This window comes from Notamacropus eugenii, chromosome 4 (assembly GCF_028372415.1).
Source record: "Notamacropus eugenii isolate mMacEug1 chromosome 4, mMacEug1.pri_v2, whole genome shotgun sequence".
NCBI classification, from domain to species: domain Eukaryota; kingdom Metazoa; phylum Chordata; class Mammalia; order Diprotodontia; family Macropodidae; genus Notamacropus; species Notamacropus eugenii.
This window is the reverse complement of record NC_092875.1, coordinates 177688580-177700342: the sequence shown is the minus strand read 5'-3', so window position 1 is coordinate 177700342 and position 11763 is coordinate 177688580. Positions and strand designations below refer to the sequence as shown.

Below are 11763 nucleotides of genomic sequence, written 5' to 3'. Positions count from 1 at the left end.
CCATTCCCTTCCTTGCTCTCGCTCAAAGAGGTGTACCGTGCAGACCCAGGGACAACCACAGTGCCTCTTAAGTCATTTCCTAGAAGGGAGTATCTTATCCTGAGGGTACTATGAAAACTCTGAATTGACTGTATAAAGCTACTGGAGGTGGGGGAGATGGCACAGGGTCTGACCCTACTGAAGAAAGGTCTAGGGGTTTAGGTTTAAGGTTTTTGTATGTATTTCATTTGTCCTTTATTTGATAGTTCAAATGCTTGTAGGAGAACTGGGGGCCTTTTACCCTTTCTGTAAAGATACGTAGTCAAACTTTGATGTACTCAGAGCAAACAATGGATGGGGATGGATAAGAGCCTTCATGACTGTGAAAAGCTTCTGATATTGAACTGCTTACTGTAATCCCAGAGTTTCAGTTCTGGGTCACAAGTTATTAACGTCACTTTATATTCTTGATACCTCCAAGTTCTTTGAGGGTAGAGATTACAGTCAATTTTATTCTCAGTGCTTCTGGGACTAAGGGTTTCATTTTATTGTTCCAACTGGTACAACAACATACAACAATTCCACAGAGAAGTTTTAAGGGCTCCAGTCAGGACTCTTCTAAGAGACCACCTCCAATGGAAGCTATTTGTGTAAAAGTCAGACATTCCTACCTAAGAAAGACACCACAAACTTGGATGGAGCAATGGGGCTCTACAGGTGAGAAACCGTGTACATGAGTAAGGGCCATGTCAGTCTTTCAACAGTGCCCATATTTTGGTTCTCCTCGGGAAGCTTAAGCTTAGAACATAAAAGAGTAGGTGGCCTAATTAGGGTAAACTTTCAAGAAGAGTCTCATGAATCTGGTAACCTGTAATTTTTAAATATAACATTTTATTGCTTAGATGGTTCAATACAGAACAGCTTAACTTTCATTCTGAATTTGGAAGTACTGTACAACTAAATAAAAAGAGGAATAAAAAGTACCAAAACAAAACTTGTGATTCTCTGTTCATGTGGCATAGACCAGTTTTGTACACAACTTGTAGCAGCAGTTTTAAGTTCCCTTTAGAAAAATATGAATTCTACACATTTATTATTGTTTCCTGTTTAATGCATGGGCTGAAATCACTAAGATTAACTTCCTTCTTGAAGAAAGAGAGGGAAAGAAGACACAGACAAACAAGAGTCAGAAAATATGATGAATCTTTCTGAAACTGGCATTCGACTGTCATGTAGCTCCCCAAAGCTATTAGAAAAAATAGCCCCACAGAGTTTTCTCTGCTTTGCTTCACAGTCAAGTGTTTAATGTAGTGATTGAATTATCTCAGCATTAAGTCCATTAATCAAAAAACAAAACAAAAAAAACTTGCACCTCAGACACAAAAAAAATTTCAGAAGATCCATTTTTTTTTTTGTAAAAGCCCTGAGAGGAAAAAAAAAAGAATCAAACAAAATGAAGAGACAAATTAGCTGAACATGCAAACTAAGTCTAAGATTCACCCATAGTTTAAACACATTATAAACTTCACAGTTTAATAATTGGAGGCGGGAAGGGGGAAAGGGAAGGAGACCAACGAACAACGACAAAATCTTCAAATTCAACTAATAAAAATGTCAAAAAAAAATGTGGCAAGACTTTATCATCTACTAAAATATAAAGACTAAGTAAAGCTTTAGATCAATAGTGATTATTGCTAGCTGTCGTCCCGGCGGCACTGCTGGGAGCCGATGATCTGCTACATCTCACTGCAGCACAGAGATTAGTGATGGCTTTCCCCCCACAATATTGCGCAGTTTAGTGTGGAGAGTCGCAAAAGAAACAAACAAACCGACACACACACGCACACACAAAAAAAACCCACAAGAAATCCCGAACAGTAACATCAACAAGCAAAGTAAAAACAAAGGGAGGGTGTGTGAACTGGATTTTGATTCTATAGCTTAAGTTGGAAAAGGAATCATTGGTTCTGATTTGTTTTTCTCTGGAGTAAAACCTTGTTTTTAAGCTGATTCAGACATCCTCAATACATTTTTTTTCACATATTTCACATTTCACATATCTCAACCTTTTTTCTTTTCATATCACTCTTCATTACCTCAACCACATTTATCTTCCTTTGTAAAGTCTGGGCAGTTCAGTTTCCACCTCCAGGAATTGGTGAAGAATTAGGGGACAAAAATTTAGGGGTTAAGAAAAAAGGATGTATACTTATGTGTCTACATATATACAAACATGGGAAAGAGGGAAGGTGATTTAAGGCCAAAAAGAGGAAGGAATCTTAGAAAGGAAATGAAGGAAGATGAGGTGGGAAGGGCTGCAGCTGTAGGTGCAGTGGGAGAGGGGAAAGAGGGTTCAAGTGGAGGAACGGCGCAGGGCATCCCTGGCAATACTATTGGCTCTATGTCCTAGAGGTCACGACTGAAGGACAAAACAAGACGCTGGGCATGAGCTCAGCTACAGTAGGATACATTTTTTCTACCCCCTCGGTGTTGGTGGCTGCAGTGAATTCCACCGCCTACATGGGGGATACCTCTAAGAAAATTCTTCCTCTCTGCATCTAGGGGTTCAGATTCTCGAGAGGGAATCAGAAACGACATATTCATCTTCAAGCACCAGCCCAAACTGCACTTGGAGTTTTATTACCAGTAGTAGTATTTCCTTGCTTTGCAAACAGGACAGTAGCAAAAGTGGGTTAATTAAGGCTTGCATTTCATTGAGCTGGAAGACTGAATACCTTATTTGTGAGTAACAGATTTCATCACTGCCTTTCTTTCCACAAAAATGCTTTGCAGTGCTTTCCTGATGCACTTGGAGGTCCCTCTCACCCCAATACCTCCATCACCTCCCCATGGGAACACTTTGGTTTGCATGCACACACATACTCCAATGAGCACGCTCTCATGCTCTCACTCACTGCTGAGATATTCCCCTGTACACTGGTGGTGATGACTGGTTGACCTCCCCTTTATTTATTTCTCCAGTCACTAAGGAAGGAAGGGTTCATTCAGGTTCAGTAGAAGAACTGCCACGTGAGGGCTAGTGAACTAGTGAAAGCTGAAATCAGACATTTACACAGGGATCCAAAGCTGCGTCATAGATCTCCGCGGACAAATATTGCCCATTGGTTTCTGCTGACTGCAGAGACTAGCAACTGATGAATTTTAAAATAATAATATAATAATAATAAACAATAATAATAATAATACATATATTGAAGCAAAAAAAGGAAAATCAAACATATGACAGCTGTGCATCATTTCCATAGGTTAAGTTGCTAAGGTAACTCTTCTCTGTATGTTCAGTCCAGAAAAAAAACATCCTAAAACATTGAACAATAACACCAATTCTAATGCCGAAAAGAGCGGAAACAAGTGTGAGGTTGAAGCTGGCATCATTCCTGGTTTTGGCTTGAACCAATTTTGACTACCTTCATCAACCACGTGTCTTAATACCTGGAACCAGATCAGACCTCCGTCATGTAGTAAGCACAAAAATGTCTCTGAGAGATTCACATCTCATCCAAACGTTCCTCTGGGACATGAAATTCACATCATTTTCTTCCAGTTATTAGCTGTGGTATCCAAGGGCATTGGTTTCTTTTCCCCATTTCCGGCTCACAGAACAAAACACGGCAACTATCAAAGTTCCACGCGAACAGGCTCACGCACACCGATACAAAAAGGTAACATTAATGCTTAAATGAAAAAGGTCCTCTCCAAATAATTCATTAAAATATATATTTTTAAAAATCATTTTGAAAAAAAAAAAAGGTCAATGATACCAAAAGATTTAATAAAGTAGTAAGGCACTCGGAATCAGTATATCCTGTAGTCTCTTGCATCATTATACTGAAAGGGCTATGGCACTGGAGTCAGGCTGCCATACTTCTTCCTTTCCCTCTCTCGCTTCCACTCCCCGACAACTGGAGTCACTGAGGAAATCCAGTGCGCTACAGATTTGGGGTACTTTTGCTCTTCTGGCTTTAGTCTATGTGCTGGGGACAGACAGGTGACTGGGTCACTTCCCCTGAGTCATTCCATTCCCACAAGTTGGGGTGCACTATCTGAAGAGGCAATAATGTGGTTTGCAGGAGGCCTCTTGCTGTGCATGTCCAACAGATCCTGAATGAAGCCCGATGGGCCCTCAGGATCTGTGCTACCCTGAGACTCCTGCTCCTTTGTGCTGGCCCCCGTGACCAGCTTCTGGGCACTTTTACTGGACTCGGCTAGACAAACACCAGTCGTCCTTCCACCTGATTTCTCTTCCTGACGACCCGAATCCTTGGCTGCATTGGCCAGGGTCTCTCTCCGGCTTCGAGTAATGGTGGAATGGCTGTTAAGATTTGGAGTGGAGTCTCCCTCATTTTCTGAGAGTGGATTGTTGCCACTGTGGATGGACTCGTTCTCACTGTCATCTTCACCCCGATCTTCCTTGTCACTTTCCTTCCCATGGTGCCTTGTGTTTTTTACTTTCTGATGGATACGCTGATGACGAACCAGGCTATGCTTCAAGGTGAAGGTCCGCTCGCAGGTCTGACATTTATAAGGTCTTTCCCCTGGAGTAATAGGAGAAAAGGAATTAATTTCCACTCACAGTAGTCTTGCTCTAAGAACAACATCCTCATGCTGTATTACAAAACATGTCAATGTAAAAGGCTGAATATCTACGATCCCAATTCTTCTGATGCAGACAATCTTAATTTAGGCTTCCAAGATTAATGTCCTACTGAGAATAAATACTGAATGGCTCCAAGTAGCTATCTGAGAAGCCTATGGGAATATATGCCCCTTCTTGTCCCCAGGGCAGGCACTAATGTTAAAGGCTCAAGGAGAATGCACAGAAATTACAAGTAACATTTAATAAATAAGGTACTTCCTGGGAAACACTCGTAATAGAACAGCTGCATTTCTTAGCCTCTACTGAGCAGCTGAGGACACCACCTGCTCAGAAATCTAAGAATATCTCCTCTGAAGAGGTTCACATTCCATAGGCCTTTAAAACCCCTCATGAACAAGCAGGAATACTAGGGTTTAGTTCATCAAGCATGAACTTAATGCGAGTGTGTGTGGAAGAGAGAGAGAAAAAGCAATATACAGCAAAGGTGACCTAGTCTAATTCTATGAAACTGAATCCTTTATCTTGGGGGTTTGTAATAAAAGCATCAGGGTTCATTCTACTTGTCAAAAGAACTAATTTACTAGATCTGACCATGATTTATTTGAGGATTATGGTATAACCTTGATAATGAGAGCCAAGAGGAGTGAGGTCACAAACTTATACAAACACCCCCATAATAGAATTATATGTTCTGTTGCAGACTTCCTGAAAACCCTGCTGGGGGACAAACATAACAGTACATCAGGCCAGATCAGCCACTTCCACATTCAAGAAAGCAAAGAGCCTAGATGCCCCAGGTGAACAGTGGCAGAAACTTCCCAGTGAATTTTCCCAGCTCCTTACAAGGGATTGCTGGTATTCCCACATCAACATACTTTTTTGGGAATATGCAGGAGGGGAAAGGCGTTCACCCTCCACACACACTAAGCCAAACTGTGCACTGGACCACCAACACTGGCCTTGGGGGTGGGATATTATGATAGAGTGGAAAGCAAACCAAGTTTGCTAATAATTCTCCTGGAAAAGAATAATGATAAGCTAGCATTTTGTGCTTCATCACTGACAAAATACTTTCAAACACACAACTTCATTTGATCCTCTAAACAGTCCCTATTACATAAAGACATTATTCCCTTACACTGGGGTCAGGGAGAAATCTTATTGCTAGAGAACTGAACTCTTATCAGAGTCTCTGTATGATCAAACTCACTTCACTATCAATAAACTGAAGAGGTAATTTAAATTGAAAATGGCGTGTGAAATGTTAATACACAGCACACAAAGATTTGGGGAATGACAACATAGGAGTGCCATCTTTGAGCCTGGCAGCACCGTTGCCACCTGACTGCTGTTCTGACTGACCCAATTCCAAATGAAGGGACAAGAATCAGCTCGTTTCTGTGGCAAACACAATCAAAAGTCTGAACTGGAGTGGTGGGTAGGCCAATTCTTCCCAAGAACACAAACTCTGCCACCGTCCCAAGGAAACACAGTGAGAGGGAATTTATCAGAAGTGCCCTGGAAGAGGGTGAGCTGAGTCCTTCTCAGGGACGGCCCTGTTCTGTTCATACTTTACATTTTTTGAGTCATTTCGTACTGTCGTTCAGATTCAGTGTCTTTACCTGTGTGGGATCTCATGTGCCTGGTCAGGTCTTGCAGGGACCAGAATCTCTTGTTACACACAGTGCAGACCTTCTTCCTCTTGTCGGCCTTGGTGATGATACTCTTAGTCCCATTTGTCTTTGGCTTCTTGTCATCATCGCTCTTCTCAGAAGACTTCCTCTCTGAGGCACCCTCCCCTTCGGAGACACTCTCGCTCTCCTCATTTTCCCTCCCACCGGGGGCTTCACCCCCAGAAGGGGACTCTCCCACCTTCAAATCCATCGGGCTTTCATCCTGGTCGAGGGCCAGCTCGGCAGCGGCTGGGCTGGCGGACTCCTCGGCACTGCCGCTCTTGCCTTCCTCCTCACTGGCTTTCTCCTCCTTTTGCTCTTCATGAGTGTGGGCTTTCTTGTGTCGCGTTAAGGTTCCAGGAAACTTGAAGCTCTTGCCACAACTCTCGCAGGCGTGCTTCTTGTCCTGCTCAGAGGGGCTTCCACCACCAGGGACTCCAGGGTCACTCTCGGCCAGCTTGAAGTCCATCAGCTTGCTGGCAAAGTTGAGGTCCAGACTTTTGTTGCTGACACAGTCTTCCTCGAGGCCTTCTGGATCCTCCTGCTTTTCTTCCATACCCTCCTTCTCTTCTTCTTCCTCATCTTCTGCCTGTTCATCCTCTTCTCCCTCCTCTTCTTTTGCCTCAGGTGAGGATGTTTTCTCCTTCACCTCCTCTGTGGCATGGCCTTTGGTTTCCTGGCTGTGTTCAGGAGCACCCTCTGATGGCTGCTGCTCTTTCTCCCTGGAGGTGAGGTCAAGCACTTCATTGCCTAGAACTGGGATCTCTGGGTCTGACTGGCTATCTGTATGGAAAAACACAGAAGGAAGAGGTTCAATGAAAACGTGGGCCAAGACAAGATCCCTTGACAAGGGCCCTGGGGGCCGTAGCTGGTCTTCACCAACAGACCCACAGTCCCAATAAAGCTATTTTCCTTCCTCGGCCCTAGTCCACCTCTGCTGGTCCATTGAAGGCCAAAGCATGTAAATTCTTCAAGGCCAGGTAAGCTCCGTTTTCAGAGTTAGTTTGACAAGGAAGACAGATTAGTCAGTACTTCTACACAAACTGTCCTGTCTCCTCCACTGCTAATTCTTGACCCCTAGCACTCACAACTCCCAAGATTGCTTCACACAGGAAGCCTGGCTCCCAAAGGTGGAAAATCAAGGAAGGTGTGAGTAACTCAATGAAGACAGAGATAGTGGATCTGTAAGAAAGGAAAGCTTTGTGCATTCAGGATAGTCACAGCTTTGGGGTTACTTAGTAAGTGTAGTTTAAGTTGCTTCACCAAGCATTCAGATAACTCAAGCATGCATGCACAAACATATACAAATCCTCTTCTCTCATCCACCAAAAATGCTCACATACACATTTGCATAAGAATATTACAAAAATGAACACCCAGTATGTTTTCTGAAAGTCTACTAAAATAACTTATCTACAAGGCACTCTAAATGATAAAATCCCGCTGCCAAATATTCAGAGGTAAAAGTAGACAACAGTGCCTCTAAAAAGCATCTCATTGCTTTTAAAAATACATTTATGCAATGTGTGCCATAAATCACACAAGAATAAAAATATGGGAATTACTTTGGAGTTAATAATGCATTGTGATAATCATTTTGTCATGTGAAAAGGGGAGGAAGACTTGACTGGAGTAAGGATGCACAAAATGCTGGAAGAGTGGTTTTGTGAAGCATGTGGTAAAATAAAGACTGAAAATTTTCTGGGGCTAGAGAACTTCTGGCTGAGCCCGGTACACAGTTTTGGGAGTCCCCGTCTAAGTGTCCATTTCTAATTAGATACACAAGATGAATTAAAACAGCACTGGATGCCAACCGTATCTGTAAATGATCCTGATGAAAGAAGCCTAATACATTTTATTGTGGGGCAGCTCAGTGACACAGTGGGCTTAGGGTCACAAGACTATAGCTCAAAACTCACCTCCAAAACCTCCTACCTACAGGACTCTGGGCAAGTCACGTAACCTGTTCGCCTTAGCTTCCTCAGCTACAAAATGTAGATTAAAAACACCTGCCTTCTGGAGTTGTTATGAGGAACAATTGTGCCAGAAATGTCAAGTGCTTAGCACAGGGCCAGGCATACAGCTGGTGTAATATGAATGCACGCTGCTCTCAGTACTATTATTGTCCTTATTGCTTCACTAAAGAAGTGATAAGTAACAGCCAAGAAACAGCACCACCTGCCCACAGTTAACGTGTACTTACATCATCAAATTATTCATTCCAGCATCTATGACACAGAAACAAAGATGCTGAAAATGCTATGCTTAATACAGAAAGATGTGCTATTTAATTAAATTGCTAATGGCTCAGTTAAAGCACTATCAGATTTTACAAACTGCTGGGATAAAGGCTTAGAGAAATTCTCTGCAGTCAAATAAACATTAGGTTACGTCTCTTAAAACTCTAAATATCTTATAGGTTTTCCTTTGTCAAGATGAGGGTTTAACAGTTCTAAATGTTATTATAATGTAAAAACATCAAAATGCCAAGAACTGTAATTATGTATTTTGATTCTAAATTGTACTTTCTTCCTCACAGTTCTTTGCAGCTGAGTAACACAAATTCCAAGGCATTATCACAGGATTGGCCAATTATGTTTTATAATTGAGGCTTTTTACATGAGTAGATTATGAAAGGATAATATAAAAATTACAATTAAGCTCATAGCTATCATTCTTTTAAGTTTCACATCCTGTATTGCTTATCACCCAGTCTTGTTGCGATGGGAATGAAAAATTCATGAACCATTCCTTCCTTGTATTTCAGTGATTTTCATGTATCTAGGGACACATAATTATTAATTCTACAAATATGTGTCAAGGGCTTATTATGCTCAACACATTTAATGTGTTTCCACTTAGCCCTGGAATCCAGGTAGCTTAAAGTCAGATGTCAGATGGACTTCCCATCTCCTACATGGACTTAGGAAAATCAAAGTGTGACTTGCTGAAAATCTTATTTAAATTAAATATGACTAGCTTTCCATTTTACTCTTCTTTTTTGGCTAAGCTTTACGGGAATATCCACTTTTGGGGAGAATTCTAATGCGTATTGGGAATGTACTGGTATATGTATAATATTTTGAGAATGATTTTTTTAAAAAAGAATTATTCTAATGTATGAATACCCTGGCCCAGGTCAGTGTTTGCCTCTGTGCATATAAATCAATGTTAGCCATACTGACTGATCAAAGAGGCTCCCCTCTATTTGAAACATACTAGGAAAAATTGTAAATTTAGTCAATATCCCCTTCTACCCCCCCCTGCCCCCAAAATTCCTCTATGCTCAACTGTCAAATGTTGACCTTTTCAACAGGTTCGATAGATGGTGCCTTTGTAAATATTATTTCTAAACTCAGGTTACTTTTCTTCTATCACTTATAATGTGTCTAGGCTCTCATTTCCTATTGTCACTGATGCTTTAATTTTTTTTATCATATTTAAATAACATCACCACTTCCTGTCACCCCCTCAATTTTTTAAGGGAATCTTCTGTAAACAATAAAAATTCCAGAATCAAAGATTAATACATTAACTGTGGGTAATTCTCATTGGTGTCACTCCATCATCATAGATAATTTAGTATACTCTAAATATTCTAAAACTCCAGATAACACCCACTAAAATAAAGCTTATACTAAGCAGGAATGTTTTAAAGCAGGGTAACTAAAACCAATCCTCTTAAGGTTATTGTGAGTCTAAGCAACCAAATTATTTTAACAATTTATTCATCTGATCAGATCAGTCTCCCCTACTCCTCAAATATCTAGCCTTCACCTCTATTTTAGCAATCAAATTCTGCTACGACGCCTCACAAGATCACAAAATCACAAAATAAGGAAATCACTGGTTCAGAGTCAATATGTTCTAATGTTCATCTTCCCTATTAGACTCTAAGGTTCTTGAGAGTTTTTAGCCCCAGCCCTCAACACAGCACCATGACACATTATATGCATTATATTTTATTTAATTGAAAAGTTGCTTTAAAATATTAGAAATCAATTCCCAGTCCTCTCTAACAATATTTCTTAAAAACATTTTTCTCCAAAGTCACTTTAGCTTGGTAACTCATGTGAGGATAAACCTATAGTTACTCAAGATGTGAAGCAAAGGAGGCTTCTGGAGTCACTCCAATTTTTTCTAAATTTCTGCTGTTCACTGTAAATTCATTAAACACCAAGACAACCTACTATGTAGCTTGTAAAAGTTCTTTGTGTCTGTACTTCACCTAATTTGCTCAAGTTCTTAAAAAAAGAACAAAAACACATTTCCTGAGTGAGAATGCTAAACTTACCTCAGGGAAACAGTAGGGGAATCAGTCTATCAGCGTAAGGAAAACAAGCTTCCTATTCACAGATCTCAGAATTTTTAAACACTTGACTCGAAGAGTGTGCACCTGAATGTCGTTAGCCACTCATATTCTCTAGTACTGACGTAGACTGATCCTTTAGCATGTCAGAGAAAGATCACTGATCATCGAGGGTAAACTTAAACCCAACTATCTGTTTAACTTTGACTTAGTCCAATCATTTTAAAACTACATTTTCCAAAGTTTTATTATTGTTGTTGCTTTCACTTTCATTAAAGGGGAGATGGGAGGCAGAAGTGGGAGAAGACTTGGACATCAACTTTTTTTTTAAACATCTGTTTATTTATCTTCTTACATTATAGTAAGTTTCAAACTCAACTATAAAATGCATATTTTGGAAATTCATAAAAATTATCTAGTTGATAATGTAGACAACAGGCAGTTTAGAAATTCTTAAGCCTTCCCTACCATAACATTTACAGCTCCTTCCCAAAGTTCCACTTGACAGAAATTCGGAGACAGAGTCTGTCTCTTCCACTGCCATTACCTTGCTTTTAACATCCTGTGTGGAACCTCTGAATTTTACTTCTCTGACCTCCTTGCCTTCTTCTAACCTCAGTTATCTTTTGTACTATAGATGATTACCACTATTAAAGCAAATACTTAATTTCTCTTCATTGGCTTCCCTATGTCCATCTCAGGGTCACAGTTTTAAAGGGGAGCTGTCATATATCAGGATAAACATGCTTTGGGTGGAAAAATTTAGAAACAAAACTTGCATATATCTATAACTTAAAAATAAAAACACCTTAAAATTTGCTAATTAAAATTGAGATCTACTTTTAAACAATCATGTCAGGCTTCTATTATTAGAAGGTTAAAAGTGCCCTTGCTGCATATTAAGCAATTTAATAAGAAATCTATCTTTAAAAACCAAGGGCTTCTTTACCATGCCATGTAACAGCTGAATTATCCACTGGAACTACTGTTTGTGAGTGACTTCAGAGGATCCATAAGCCATGAAATATGGAATCAGCATGAGGGCCAAAAGGTAAACATTAACACCTGCAGCATTCTCAGGGATTTCCCGGAGGATGAAGTGCAGACCAGGCTACGAGGCTACTTTTACTTTTGGCTCCTGAGGAATCCAAAAATGAGCAAAATCCCTGAATCTGTTTGTACTA

At 40.4% G+C, this 11763-nt stretch overlaps 1 protein-coding gene across 4 annotated transcripts in view; it reads right to left on the bottom strand.

Annotated features, from left to right (window-relative positions):
- Positions 1–2578: 2578 nt before the first annotated feature.
- RREB1 (ras responsive element binding protein 1) overlaps positions 2579–11763 on the bottom strand; it is a 136667-nt gene continuing 127482 nt past the window's right edge. For all 4 annotated transcript variants that reach the window (XM_072603746.1, XM_072603749.1, XM_072603747.1 and 1 more), the window contains 2 exons: positions 6220–7053; positions 2579–4535 (listed from right to left, as the gene is read on the bottom strand). In XM_072603746.1, coding sequence (XP_072459847.1) covers positions 4012–4535; positions 6220–7053 — 1358 coding nt within the window. In that variant the 3' untranslated portion in view covers positions 2579–4011. The remainder of the gene's footprint in view (positions 4536–6219; positions 7054–11763) is intronic.